The following is a 15,552-nucleotide window of genomic DNA, read 5'->3' on the forward strand; positions in this document are numbered from 1 at the left end:
TGACTTCTCCCTTTGCTTTCTCTTTTCCAGGCACAGTGATGGTAGAAATACAAGTCCACATATTTTCTGCAGTAAGAAAACATCAGAATTCCTTCAAAAACAGAACAAAGTAACAGAAACACCATGTGTAATCATGGAAATCTATGGGGTTTTTTGATTGATTGGTTGGTTGGTTGGTTGGTTTTGTTGTTGTTCTTGGCTGCCTTTCTCACAATAGTTGATCTTTTTATCAATTTCTTAGAACCTAAGGGTCTGTGCAAAGCCCCCTTCTGGCTGGATTACTTCAGCTCTGCCTGCACCCCTATCGTTTATGGTTTGTTTCATCATTTGTTTCAAAAAACCTTTGAAAATGGTCATTGCAGGTGCAATACTCAGACTGTGAATTTCAGTATACTTTACGGACTTCCTGTAAAAACTTGGTTAACTTGCCACATTCTTAAAAAATGAATTAGCAGCTCCTGGAATTATTTTCAGAAAACTTTGCAAATATTTATATGGGTTCTTTTATCTTTACAGTATTTGCATATACTGTTAAATAAAATAATAGGTAACCTATGGCTGGACTTACGTTCAGCAAGATAATACAATATCCTAGAAATGTTGTGTCCAGATGCTAGGAAAGGACCCAGCACACTGACAACATGTACAGGATGCATTATCCAGATTCTCTGCTGTGCACACAGAGACACAAACTACGTGGCCACAACACTGAAGAACCATTGTGTCCAAGGGCCAGAGCGAACTCTCACGTTTAAGCCACATGAGGTAATTATTTAGATGTTATTGTCTGAAAATTAGCACCCTAGTAATCCCAATCTATTTGCCAAACTTTCCAAAAGAACTAGGGGAGTGGAATGGCACCAAAACACTTTTTCCAGCTGAAAACACTCCATCATCTTTATCTACTCACAGGACTCCAGACACAGTCTTACAAGTGCTGGTAAATCAACCTCAGCCTGATTTTATAAATGTAGTTTTTCATTCTGTAACTGAAAAATATTTTAAATGTGGTTAATTTAGGGTATGAAGCTCTAGCCTCTGAATAACTGCCTTTCTCTCCATCTGCTGCACTGCACTGCTTATGAAAATAAATTGTCATCTATGAAGGTGGGTATATTCCCTCACAGGAATTAAAGGTTAGATTTTTTTAAAGGGAATAAATAAAACCTAAATAAAAAATCTCCATCATGTTCACCAAAGGTTTCACGGGCAAAGCTTCAGTTCTGTCTTCCCAGAAGGTTACTGCCCCTTCCCCAGAATCAGGACAGCAAAGTGACAGTCGGGTGCTTCCATGCAGCTGCTCTGTTGTGTGTATACAAAAGCAGTGTGCTCCTATTTAGTAATGCAGAACATTCCAGTACATTTGGCTTTTCTAATGTTATTATGGGCAGAAAATTGATTTTTATTCCTCATTGTGACAATTTAGAAATCGATATCTCATTTGAGTAATGCTACCAACAGTGAAACACTGCCAGGTCAGCCAGGAAGCAAATGTACGTCTTCAGGGTTTGAAAGTGATGTTTGATGCTCACGGAGTAGCCTTGGACCAGAATATCCCCTCTAGTCTTGCAGCACTCACACCAGCCAAACAATGAAGAAATTGCGGGCAATTATATTGGCCATTTCTGCTTCCTTTGGTGGAAATTGCAGGGACTGAGTGATAGCTGGAGTCAGTGGTTTGGCTGCAGGTCAGTGCTGAGGAGGTGCCTTGAGCTGGCAGAAGATGGATGATGGGGCACGGGGGGTCACTGCTTTCACCTGCCATGTGCTCTCCCTCTCCTTGCTCAGAGTTTGGCCACCCCTGCCCATTTTGTGCCACTAAAAAATTGCCCAGTGTAAAAAGGCAGCTTTGCATAGGCCACATCCAGGTGGTTGAAGGCCATGAAGTTTGATTTGATGCTTGTCACAGGCTGGAATACTTGGGGGCTTGTATTGCTGTATTAACTCTTTTTTGCATTTTGTTCTGCCAGTGTTGTGCAGTACACCTTACTTCTCCCTCTCACTTCCTTTTTTACCAGCTCAAAGTGTTTTTCTTCTGAAATGTGAACTAAAAAGCCCTATTAAAACATTGCTTCTTTGGGTTAGATTATTCCCAGCTGACATGTGTTTTGCTTGCTGCAAACAACAGCAAAGGGAATCGGGAGCTCTGGGGAGGGGCTATATCGGTTGTACCTGCGGACCTCTTTTGCAGTTTTGGGATTACCTTTAACGTGTAATTAATGAATTATTCTTCTGCAGAGAACTCTTGAACCAGAATATATCATATTCAATTTTTTTCTGTGTGTATTTTCACTTTTTCTCTCATACCTTTTGCAATTCCTCTGCTGGATCACTAAACACTTAGCTCACTAAAAACTAGACTTTGGGGTCACATTTAGAAAAAAGCTTGTACAGAAAAAAATTACGAGAGAGAATGTTGTGAAGATGATGATCTATTGGGATTTCACTTTATTATGATATTAATAATTTCAAATTTGACATAAATGGAAAAAAAGGAGAAATAACAGGATAACAAGATCAATAAACTGAAAGAAAATCATTTTATTTTGGGTTAAGACAATCCTAGACTGAAACAAGTATATGCGTTGTTAATTTCAAAGATAACACATAATATATTTGAACCGCTTAAATCTTTTTATTAACTTCCTGAACTAAATGATCTTTTTTTCTACTCCTTCTCTAATCTACAATCTCCTCAGTTTTAATCCTTCAGTTGGAATTTGGACAGAGATGCTACAGATGGGGACAATGCCAGTGACAAGTTCTCTCTCCATGTTCACTTCCACTTCTAACATGGTTTAAGCTGCCACAGTTAACTTACAGAGGTACTGCTTCTGAAACTGCTCATATAGATATGTCCTGTATGAGTGCTTGAATGGACAGAACACAGACCAGTGTAAGCAAGACCAGGAAAACATAAAGCAAAAGTTACATAAAAACGGGACGCAGCAGGTGCAACAATTTCTTGTAAGTGCTACGGACAGGAATTTTCCATAGTTACAAAACTGAAGGTCAAGTGCTGCTCTCTGTGTAAGAAATACGAAGAAAAAATACAAACCACAGCCTGTGGAGATCCCCTGTCTGCACAGAGGTGGGGTGCACTACACCTAGCAGAATTTTAAATTTTAAATAAACAATAAATGGCCTGGGTCAGTAGTCTACATACATTTCCACCACTTTGCAGTAATGATAAAACACTCATATACAATATGCTGAACTTCTTCGGAAATGATCACTTCTTACTACTCCAAGGGAGAGCAAAAGGCTGCACTATAGGCTATATGGCTGTAATAACATGTGACAGAAGATTTGAGGTTTAGGTTTGCTAGCTCAATGTAGGTCATCTTGGGAAGCCCATAGCCTTCTCATACTGTTACATGCTATTTAGGGATCCCAGACTAACTCTTTTGGAAGATGTGAGGAAAAATTTCACAGCAAAGGGGCACTGATGATGGCCCTCTTAGGAAGTCTATAATACTTTGAAAATGTCTTGTTCTATTTTAAGGAACTTAGACTCAAAGGTTACTTAGAAGACTTGGAAGATCTTAGAGGTTATGTGCAGTAGTTTCAATAAAAAATATATTGGCTATGCATGTCTTCACTGCAGATCAAGCCATATCAGATAGCACATTTACCCTTCTTTTTGTGTGTGTGCGTTTTCCTGTGGATTACTAGGCTGCATAGTACATTCAATAAAAGTTCAGTTTGAGACCACACCCAGCGATTTTGCCCAAAGAAGAAAGGGCAAAAAAAAAAAAAAATCTTGAGTATGACTGGCATTTTTTATTTTATGACAATCTTCTTACTTTTGAAGCTGATACAGGTTAAAAGACCTACATTGTCACTATTTGAGCCTTCTCTTAATCATGAATGGATCTCTTTTCCCATGACCAGATGAGAAAAGAGGGGAAAAAATACAAAGCAATTCCAACAAGTAATGTGTGCAGGAAGGGCGAGCTGAGAGTGTTTTGTTACATATTGTTCCCATTAGGGGTGGTTACAATCACTTTAGAGGCACCACAACAGCTAGCTAGCTCGAAAGGGTAAGTATTTTGACAAGGATGTGATTTTACTTGGAATTTGAATGACAAAGTAATTGGATGAGAATAATACTTTATTGCATGTAAAATATAAGAATGAAAACTAATGAAAATGTCAGAGCACTAAGGACAAAACTCCTATTGTTAATATCGAAAGCTGTCCAAAAGCCTCTGACAATCTTAAAGTAAATGATCACTTGTTAAAATGTGGAAATAGGAAAAGGAGAAACAAATCTCTTGGAAGTTTTACAGCATATCTCCAGCTCGGCACATAGGAGTACTATGCCAAATTTACACCTTTTTTCACTGGGTTTTTTAGTAGTGTGGAAATGTCACCTTAAATTGTTGTTGAAGCAAAACTGAAAAAATAAAAAATTCTTGCTCTTGTAGGAGTTTTCAAATCCCTGTAGTAATAGCTGCTATTTGTGTCCTGGCACAAAACAGAATTATACGTAAACTGATGCTGACTTTCACTCTTTCTCATATTAAAAATTCAGTCTAAACAATTGCCTCAGCCTTATTCTAACAGTCTCTCTGCTGGGTGTCAGCTGCCTTTGGCAGAGAGTGACTCAAAAATGTCAAGAGTGAGGGGAGGGGAGCTGGGCAGCAGGCAACTTAACCAAAGAAACTCACAGTAAGGAAGATGAAGGGACAGTGGTCATATTGGAGAGCTTGTAAAAAGCTAATTGCAGAGCAAGGAAGAAGACAAGCCCTGAGAGGTGTCCCATCGGAGTCCCTTAAGGTGCTGGTATGAACTTACCCTGACTGAGCAGGCGACAAGTGGAGGATCTGAGCACCGGGAAAACTTTCACCGATAAGTGAGAAGCTTGTTCTAAACCCCTGTATCCTGACTAGGATGAAAAATTGAGGACTTTCCTGTCTGATAGCTGTCTCTGTAATGTCCATGTTAAGACAGGCCGTTCCACTGCATCAAAGAAATATCACAAAGACATCCAGGAATGAAGGCTGGTGTATCCACATCTTCAGCCAGCTTATACTGTGGATAGAAATGAGGACTGCTATGGAGGAAACAAGGAAAATCCAGAGGTACCTGATGTACCTCCTTCTGAAGTGAAAGACATGATTTTGGGGAGACTGAGGCTCAGGAGCAGGCAAGGGAGGCCTCCATGGGGTGAGGGTCACCGATGCTCCAGGATGAGCTGGCATTAGCTGCATCTTCTTGCAGGAAGACCCAAAGAAAGAAAATTCACAGCAACCTCTGCTATAAATCTTCAGAGATTCAACAGCAGCTCAGTACATGTGCATTTCAACTTCTTTCTAGAAAATGGCAATTTTTGCCAAATACACCCTAGTCTTTCTATGCCCCTGAGTTATATTAGTCACCTATAGGGACTCTTTCTCCATCTGGTTTATATAACATCTCACACTTTCCACTCAGGCAGTAGACATGTACTTAGAAAAGGATTTCAGTGCACTGCAGTACAGCTCACATTGTATGAAAAGAGATATTTTACCGCAAATATTCCTGACTTAAAAGTTCATGGAAATAAGAGAGATTGGCTACCATGTTTTGCTGCTGCTGGGAAAGACAGGGAAGGTGGGAATATCATACCAGCTATTACACCAGTCATTTCAAGAGCAAAAATACATATTGAAAAATATCATGTATTGAACTGTAGTTGTCTTACTGTTAAAAATTATATCATTCAGTCATCTGATTTATTAAAAAGACTGCTGGAACAATCCATTATAATCCATTAATACCTTATATTTCTTACAGTTCAAATTAAAAATTAAATAACTTCAAACTTAAATAGCAATTTCTTAAGTAAAAAGTAGGGGCGATCTTTAGGGCACATAACAATATTTCTGTTTGTCTTGCTGAATATTTATGTAATCAACACAATGGATACCCATATATATCCCCATAGCCAGAACACTATAAAATGAGCAGCTTGCCCTGAGGGGTTTTCCTTTGCAATCAGAAGTTACATGGTTTGGAATAATCACTTCACAGCTTCTACTTAATAAAAAGAATCATAGCTAAACTGAAACTTCATTTCCAAGGAAATTCAGAAGAACCAGTGTCCCATTATAAGAGAGTCAGCTTTCAAATCCCTTAAGGAGCTTTGTGTTGCAATGCCAGTTACTCAGCAATGATTTCCCTTCGAAGGCAGACCTTCTCTTTACTTTCTGCTTGCCCACACACCTCTGGATTTGCTGCATTTGCTGGACTACTTGTGGTGTTGGCTGAAAGAAAACCAAAATATAATATAAAAAATGATATCACAAAAATTGAATACACTGATCTGGAGATGCTTTCTTTCAATAGACATATACAACAGATAAATCAGACTAATTTTTTCACTTGAAATACAGAAACTGTCCAGTTGCTTTAATAAAAGTTATTTGATTAAAAGATATTTCTTCTTCTAACCTGCCTTTTTTTTACCTTTATTTCAGGTTAGCCATTTGGAACTTCTGCTAGAAGGTGAATCCTTTTCTAGGCTTGTGGAAGAGTCAGCGGAGGCGGTGGGACCTGGGCAGACTGTCATGAGCTCAGCCCAGGGTCCCAGTGCTGAGGAAGGGATGCTCGTCATCTTGTTCTATGAAGCAAATGGCTCCTGGTACAGGACCTTAAACCCCTTTGGGGTTCAGCTGGCCATTTATCTGACCTGTGCCTTGAGCACACTGATCATGGTGCTGGGGAGCCTGCCTGTCATCATCACCACGGTTTCCCATTGCAAAGCCCTGCACAGCCCCATCAGTCTTCCGCTCCTCTCCCTCGACCCTGCTGATGTCCTCCTGGGGCTGACTGGGCTGCCCTTCAGCACCATCCTGTCCAGGAAGAGCTGCTGGTATTTTGGAGGTGACTTCTGTAGGCTACACACCTTTCTGGACACACTCTTTTGCTTGACCTCCATATTTCATCTGTGTTTCATTTTCATCAATTGGCACTGTGCCATCTGTGACCCTTTGCTCTACCCTACCTGTGTTGAAAATTATTAAATTGATTACTCTTATGAAAAAGTCTTTGTCTTCAATTAGAAATCATTTAACTTGGACGGTGAGCTCAGGAAGCTCAAGGACAACTTTAACGAGCAGGTGGTGTTTGTCCTGAGCCCCCTGAACAAGCAAGATATGAGCAGGACCATCCACACATAAATATTGTGTGCAGCTGTGTCACGTCAGTAACTCCACCACGCTTGGGTGTCTGCCAATGTCCCTGGCATGTGTGAACCTTATGAATCATGAGATACTGCATGCCTGCACTTAGCCTAAACTTACAAGTTTACATACACTAGGTGTGTAAACTATTTTTGTTTTTCACTGAGGATAAAGGCGAGCCAGGTCTGGGACTGGGCAGGAGCCTCACCTACGGGTGGATGCAACGTGTAGGAATTTTCCCAGTTACCAAGAGACTCCTGGCACCAGCTGCAGTGAGGCTTCGCAGCCAGAGTGTGGACCTGGAATGGCGTTAAGGTGGTAATTGGTGATGTGTCCTTTTCTTAGTCTCTGTAACGCTTTGCAGTAATGATTTGATGCTTCCCTCCTATTGCTTTTATCATATTGTGCATAATAACCAGTACTGTTTCCTTTTATCATATGGCATGCTATTTTCCTTTATTATATTGTATTATAATAAACTGCATTTATTCTTATATTTAATTTGGAATTCATTTTTGCTTGGTATCCAGTCAATCAGCAAAGCACCGTCAAGTTCACCATAAGAGTGCCCTGCATTTACATTGGGATGGAGTGGGCAGTGCTTATGGCTTATACCTCTGTCCTCTATGCTATAGCAATAGCAGAAGGACTGGGCCATTTTTTGCAAGACACGCTGTGTTGATAGCTGTTACCTCCTGTTCAACAAGATCTGGGAGTGGTTGAACTTCCCAGTATTCTTCCCTTGCCTTATAAAGATAGTTTTGTAAGTAAAAATATTTACTGTGGCTAACAAGGAAGCCAGGCTGATAAAAACAATGAGTGGGATTATTGGGTCTCAGCTACATGTAGGAGCATTCAAGAGGAAAAGGAAAGCAGCAAAGACTCTTGGGATAGCTGTAGGAGCTGGTTGCCCTTTACCATTGACACCATGGTAGACATTCTTCTAGATTTCATTACCCACCCAGTTACGTTTGGCATGTTCATTTGGTTTGCTTCAGTTGTGCCTGCAATCCCTTGGCCTAGGAATTTTCCTATTGTTGATTCAGGAAAGCTGTGAAACTAGTCTTAACTCATTGGATCTTTTGCTCTAGGACATCTACAGTAGACTTGTACCAGGAATGACCAGAGCCTTCCTGTACTCTGTAGAAAATATTGTAGGCTGTATCATCATAGCACTTCTTGTTAATATATGCCAACATCCACTTAGCTAGTACTTATCTTCTTATTTTCTTTTTCTTTTTTAAACAGCTGGCTTGGGCAGATCCCAGTTTAAATAGACATGCCATCACCTTCCACAACATTTGTCCCAGCACACTCTTATCAAAGTCTTGCATTTGTTGTGCGATGCCAACAAACATTTGAAAATTGACTGTAATCAGCTCCAAAGAGGACCCTGTCCGTACTTTTCCTGAAAGAGTTGCTGCCTGTTTCTGAAGAGACTTCCTTCACAGGCAAATGTCTAATTTTTACACAAAGCAGGTGGTGCTGATTTACAAAGTTACATGGGGCATATGTTGTTTTTTAAATACGAAAAGGCATAAGGATGCAACTACAGGTGAGACAAAATGTCTACTTAAGCTAGTGGTCAACAGTAGACGAGAGAGCAAGGTTATACCATTATTTTTTACATTATTTTTCTAGCCCACAGGGACATGTCCCTAAGCCAAGGGCTACATACGGAAGACACTATCCTGAATTCCTCAGTATTGACCTTGAAATCCATGGAATCTTTGTTTGATCTGTGTGTGCAAGAGGGCTACTCCATACCTTTGGACACCCTTTTTGCATTGTTCTGTATGTTTCCTACTCCTACTGCATAAAGAGAGTTAGAAGAAGGGGGAAGACGGACAACAAGAACTGCACGGGGTACTCCAACTCCAGATATCAATAGATGTTACAATGTTTTATGTTTTGTTCTTTTATTTTCTTTCCCCTGACAATCCTGAGATTCCACATGCTCTTTTGTGTGTTTGTTTCCAAACACATGAGCAGGCCAGCTTACAGACATAACTCATGCTTACATATTTGGGCTGAGCAAAATATGTCAGCATAGGTTCTCAGTTTTCTTCGGCTATGTTTATGTGCTTTCATGAGGCCATTTTTAAAACTGTAGGTGCTGATGAGTTAAGATCTCTGTTCAGCAGCAAGCTGCATGGTAAAATTTTGTACTATTCATAAGGGAGTAATTTTCTACCTCACTATTATGAACATTTTGTCAGAAAAAAATTACATTGTAGTAAGCAGTCTCTTCTATAGAAAATTAACAAGCAGCCAAATAACAACTCCATTGATTTTGTCTTCTTTTTCTGTTAGTTGTATGTAAAACTATTATTGGGTTTGAAGGTTGTTCAGATTTTTAGTGCCTTCTAAAAAAAGTCATTCTGTCCTATAGTCAGCTGCATATTTTCTGAGTCACAAACGCTAAAAGAACAAACAGCTACAGAAAGCACGCAACTAACAGTACAAGAGCAGCAGATGCCCATAGCTGACTGAGAAGAGTGGTCAATTTTTCACTACATGCAGCAGGCAATTGAATCAGGCCTTACATGTGTGAGAACAAAAGAAAGGAATTGCACATCAGATATTCTATAGGAAATCAGGGCAATACACTGATTGTTGTAGCAGCTGCATATTTTAATATATGCAATAAACTAAATAATAAAACTTTTTTTCCCTCTTTTTTATCTTCTTGGTATGTTTTTTGCATGGCAAGAACAATTTTATCTACTGGTACAAATGAGCTACATCTTTGGGATGTTGTAATCTGTTCTGACATCTGTTCATCTCAAATTCTTCTCAGTTTCATCCATAATCTTAAGACCCTGGTCAGAAAAAATATCAGTATTCAAAATACCTAAAGCTAAAGCATATGTCTGGAGGAAGGAGAGGAGAAAGAGGGCTTTTGTGTTATTTTCAGGGATGACCTGAATAGAGTGTGACCACAAAATATTAGTGTTTTTAAAATGAGACATTTATGAAGCCTTGTGCTTGGAGTTGCAGTGTCATTCCATCTTACCTCATTCTCCCAGTGTCTAATATCCCCCCAGTTTGCTATATTAGTCTCCAATGTTTCTTAGGACGGAAGCCAAGGCTTCTTCTACTGTTCCTCTGCCTATTCATGCTGTAGCAGAAGGTAAAATCCTGACCCCCACTGCATACAGCTGTAGATTTTCTATAATAAGGGTACCAAACCCAGGCTAAAGAGTGAAAGGCAGAATCAGATTCTTAGAAAAATCAGCTGTCAAATTACCATAGAAGTATATAGGAAAGCTGTAGTACATCTTGAAAGACCTAGACTGTGGGACAAATTTCGAGACTAAGGCAAATGTAGTGTGTATGGGTAGGTGTTTATATTAATGGTAAATGTCTAAGCACTGATTACAGCTACAACCAGAATGGCTGTTTAAGCTCAGGCTGTAGTCCGTGGATATTTAGAGGCTATGAATAGTTTGCCTAGTGACACCTAAGATGCCTTAGGGAACCTGAGCTGTCTACATGGGGCTAGCATCCAGCACCAATGAAGCAGCACCTAAGAGTCGGGTAGAACAGATCTGGACATCTAAAATGGTGTTAGATACCCATCTGTGGGGAACCAAGCTTAAGCAAGGCATATAATAGAAGTTTAGACATTCAACTATGTAGAAATTTGCAGGTCTCAAACCCAGTCATGTCTTCGGGTCATCTTAACATCTTTCATTGACACCTTTTGCTCTGAACTCACTGCAGAAAAAGCAACAAAGGGAGCTTCCACTGAGTTTCTGGTTGTTTTTTGAGACATTTTCTACCAGTCCTCAACAGATTACAGAGGGTATATGCCATAAATGCATTTAATCAGCCACTCCTTTTTTTTAGCCCCATTGCATAATCTGTCTTTTATTCTGTGGAAGTGGATGAGCCTATTTCTTTGGTGGGTTAACGCCGCCTATGCTGCCACGTAAGGACTATGCCATAACATCATCCAATTGTTGACAGATCTCCATTTTGGCTAAACAACAAACAAGGCTGGAACAATGGAGAGAGGGAAAAACAGAACCCGGAATACTGATATGTACAGTGACAATGGCAGAGCAAACAAGTGAGAAGGAAAAGCTGCTAAAACTCTGGGGGTAACCAGAACTGCTTTCCCGATTTTCTGACACCACATTTTGCAACTATCATTAAATAACAGTTTAATAACTATCCGCCTCTGTCCCCCTGCTTTTGGTGTCTGTTTGGTTTACCTAGCCAAACTCTGTCAGAATGCCTTTGTGTGGTTTTTTTTCTTCTCCACGTTTCAAAAAGCAATGAAGGTAATTAAGAATTGTAAAATGAGAAGGAGTTGCTTCATCAAATGATGAAGATTGATTGCTCAACAATGACCTCAAATTTTCCAAATTAAAATCTATTGGATTCTATCAGAGCTAGTTGCTGGCCTCAAAGTCCCTATATTTTCTTATTTTTAATATTTTTCCTTCTGTAGTTTTGTATTTATTTATCTGAATAAAATATTGCCATTTAATTTTATGCCCTTTATAACTCTTTTATCATTTCTAAATGGTCTGGCTTAAGTTAAAAAGATTATGTATTTGCAGGTACTATTTAATTAAAGATTGGGCTTTGAAATTATAATGTCAGCTCATTTCATTAGTGCAGATAAAATGCATATAATATGGTCTTCGAAAATTAAACAGAAAGGCAAAGTAAGACAAAGGAAGATTTGAAAATAAGTTGATAGTAAACTTTTTTCTTTTTTTTTTTGTTTGTTAGGAAACATTAATATTGGGAACAGATTTTTTCTCTGTTTATTTAAAACATATGCTACAGTGTTAATTACTGCTGCTGGAGACCAAGTACCAGCCTAAAAAGTATGCAAATGGTCAATACAGGTTTTTTTAAACAAATTTGGTTTACAGGCCATTCTGCAATATAATTAACCCATAAGCTTGTTCAGGCTGGCAACTGTCAACCATCATAATTTTGACAGCATCGGGTGTAATAGGAACTTAATCTCATTTCAGGTTCTGCAGCAGATATTTTAATTAAATTAGCAAATGGAGATGATGACGACAATAAGAGGAATTCTTCCTGATGGTGGAATGCAGTAAGAACTACCTGGAGAGCCCTGCTCAGCGGTTTGCCGTCGGTACCAAATACTGGCAGCATTGCTCTTAATACCTAAAGGTAGAGGCACTCAAGTAAAATACGATAGCAGAGGATGAGATTTCCCCATAAGGTAAATTACACACCACGCCTTGGAAGGAGGACACTCATCAGGAATACGAGGCCAGGGCTGGGCTGCTTCCCCTTCATTTCATCATGCGTTGTGCAGGCATGGGGAGCTGCATGGAAATGAGTGCTTCGCTCCTGTGTCACCAGCAGCCTCAATGCTTGTGCCACCCACACTGCTGGGCCCACGTATGTACTGGTTAGGTGTCAGGGCAGAAGTAGGAGAGGGGAGGCAGAAATACAGATTCAGGAACATGGGACAGATTTGGATACTGGGCTAGGAAGAAGGTGTGCTCTTTCAAAATTGAACTGTGCTGGTGTGGTTTAACTTCCAACTCTTTCAAACATCAGATATCATACTGAGTGTGGATTCTTAAACAGCATGTGTTTGAAGTGACATCCCTTTTAGTTCAGTTTTACACACAGTAACAGGAATATAACTAGCAAATACTCTGATCTTTGGTCAGTGAATATCCAGAGCATCCTTCATGGTATGCCGTGCCTATGCATAGCAGAGTCTCAACATTTTCCCCTTTCTTTCCCCAGAGCTTTCCCTGTTTCTTTGAATCAATTGATATCTGATCACACTCCAAAAGTAACAGGAAAAGTAAATGAATACATGATTCTGAACTCAATCCCCAGGCAATGCTGTTGGAAGCTCTAGAAAGAAGCTGATGAAATCAGTTTAGAGACAGAATTGTATAGCAGCACTTCATTTCAGCATCTCTGACAGTAACATTTAGAGATGGCTTCTTTACAACTCCTCTCCGTGCACCATTGCTAGCAGAGGAAACTGAAGGAATCTTCTTGTTTTATATAAAAGGGCAAAACAGTGCACGTTCTCCAAGTGAATGGCTTTTCTACAGGAGTAAACAGAAATCTTCCAAGGATATAACATGCTCTTAGCAGTATCTGATCTATAAATAGGACTTTCTGGCTGGTCTAGTAACTGTATCTTCATAATCATTCCATATGATTATATTAAAGAGGCTATTTAAATATTTTCGTAGTACGGACAACATTTTAATGAAAAGTTTGCTTTAGAATCCAGATTTTCCTCCCAGGCTGTAACATCTTTGCTGGAACCAGTTAAGTTAAAGAATGATATCACAAATATTTTTCATTATTTAACAATAAAAGGTGGATGATGATGGTAAGTGAGCTAACAGCAGGTGAACACCAACATTTTGTTCATAAAATATCCAGCATCAGTAGAAAGCATTTGGATACCCCTTTTCCATAGCATGAGAATGAACATTGATCAGTGATGACTGTGATGCTTCAAAAAATATACCCAAGTAGTCATTGCAGATGAAGTATTCTCAGTAATGAAGAGTCACTTCTTTTAATGGGAAATGCATATTTGAAATCAGATAGCAAAAGATTTATTGTTTTGTGGAGAAAAACTGACAGTGATCTTATCTGAAGGTTTATAAAGCAAGAGTGACTGGGCTCAATCAATGGAGTTTATATATATAGACAAGCATTTGGAGATAAAAATCAAGGTTAGGCCTTAATTCAGAAGGGATGTTCATTATACTCTCATTAGTGAACCATCTAGTGAGATCATTTTTGATCAGCTTCAGTATGTCAACAGCATGGGGGCAAAGTCCTGCACATGTAGCAGCATTAAGATTACTGCTAATCAAAGTAACCTATTAAAACTAGAACGAAGATGTATACAAGATTCCTGCAGCAAATAGAAGTATCAGAATGGTTTTTTTCCTTAGTAACTGTAATTTATGGAAGTGAGAAAGACATTTCTAAGCACCAGTTAACATAAGAACTAAATACAGGTACAAGTCTCAGAAGGTATGTTGTCTCTCCTTTCAGCATGCTTTGAGACACATCAGGAACCACCTATGTAAAGGGTAGCCTTGTCTACTTCAGGCCCCAAACTTCACTCTATTGCGCTAGCAGTTTATTGGTCTTTTCTGTTAAGTGTTATTTGGTTAAGATGTTATTAACGTTTCCACTTCTCTAGTTATTTCTAAATCCTAGCAATGACCAAGATCTGTGATGTGGCAGAAATAGACTTGCACTTTCCAGCATCTGCAGCTCTTCCCTAGGCAAGGTTGGGCTTTGTGGGGGAGACGGTATTCCCAGAAATCAGGTGCCATGTGCTGTTTTGTCTGCAGTATTTAATGCACTTGGGGGTACGCTGCAGATGAAGCAGCCTAACGCTGGGGCTCTGGGGAGCACCTGGTCCTGTAATTTTCCCTCTGAGGAACTGGGGAGGATACAGAAGCACCCCAGCTGCTCCACAGGCGGCCTCAAGGCTCACCTGCCGCTTCTTGCCAGGCAGCTGGCTCAGGCGGAGGGCAGTTTCCCTGTGTCCCTGCTCCCGCCGCTCCCAGGAGCCACAGCTGCCGCCGCCCTGGGGCCTGCTGCCGCGGCCTGGCCTGCCCAGCCCAGCCCAGCGCTGGGCACCGTGTCGGCGCACCCCTCATCTGTCATTGTTCTGGCATCGCTTGGCCCCTCGCTCAGCTAAATATAAATCTCTTCATCTAGTGGCACCTTTAAATGTACTTTTTCGCTCACCTTTTACTAAGTGTCCATTCCCATTTAAAGACAAAGAGACCAAACTGAAGGCAGCGCTTCAAAGCGGGGTATTAATGTACTACCACTGTATTTTTCACTGTAATGTTGTTTTCTTACTCAGGTTTTCCCCTTAACCCCCGGCACAACAGAACCTTTCCCTTACATTACACTCTCCCCCGCTCCACTTTTGCCACCCGCACAGGGCTGCGGCTCCCGGAGGAGCCTGCGCGGGGCGGGGTCTGCCCCGTTCCCGGAGGGAGCCGCCGGGCCCTGTCAGCACCCGCAGGCCCGAGCGCGGCCGCCCCTCAGGCGCCGCAGCCCGGAGACCCGCCGGCCCGGCCCCGCCCGCCCAGCCCGCCGGGCGGTGCAGCGGCACGGCCCCGCCTCCCCACGCCTCCGCCGTCACGGCCGGCCGGGGCGGGAACGGGCCGGGGCCTGGCCGCCCCTCCCCGCCCTGCCGCCGCCGCCGCCCGCCGCGCCCGGTGGGAGCAGGTTCGTCAGGGCCGGGTAAGAGCAGGGAGTACCGGCTGGGTGCTGGGGGTGTTCGCCGCCCGCCGGGAGGAGGGGGCGCTCAGGGCGGTGGCCGGCTGGCCGGGAAGGGGCGGCCGGCCCGGGGGAGCCTGTCAGAGGGCGGCGG

The 15,552-nt window shown here is 41.3% G+C and overlaps 2 protein-coding genes across 3 annotated transcripts in view; both read left to right on the top strand.

Annotated features, from left to right (window-relative positions):
- The first annotated feature begins 6,550 nt into the window (after positions 1-6,550).
- On the top strand, positions 6,551-8,291 carry TAAR5 (trace amine associated receptor 5). The gene is given in 5 exon segments (XM_056344104.1): positions 6,551-6,995; positions 7,723-7,841; positions 7,843-8,069; positions 8,072-8,158; positions 8,161-8,291. Coding segments are annotated over 5 exon segments (1,005 nt in total). The 5' UTR covers positions 6,551-6,554.
- A 6,993-nt stretch (positions 8,292-15,284) lies between these two features.
- STX7 (syntaxin 7) overlaps positions 15,285-15,552 on the top strand; it is a 32,970-nt gene continuing 32,702 nt past the window's right edge. Inside the window, exon 1 of one of the 2 annotated variants that reach the window (XM_056342826.1) lies at positions 15,285-15,422. The gene's annotated coding sequence lies outside the window, so the exon portion shown is untranslated. The remainder of the gene's footprint in view (positions 15,423-15,552) is intronic. The other variant, XM_056342828.1, reaches the window with a different exon arrangement.

Source organism: Falco biarmicus, chromosome 6, assembly GCF_023638135.1.
Source record: "Falco biarmicus isolate bFalBia1 chromosome 6, bFalBia1.pri, whole genome shotgun sequence".
Lineage (NCBI taxonomy): Eukaryota > Metazoa > Chordata > Aves > Falconiformes > Falconidae > Falco > Falco biarmicus.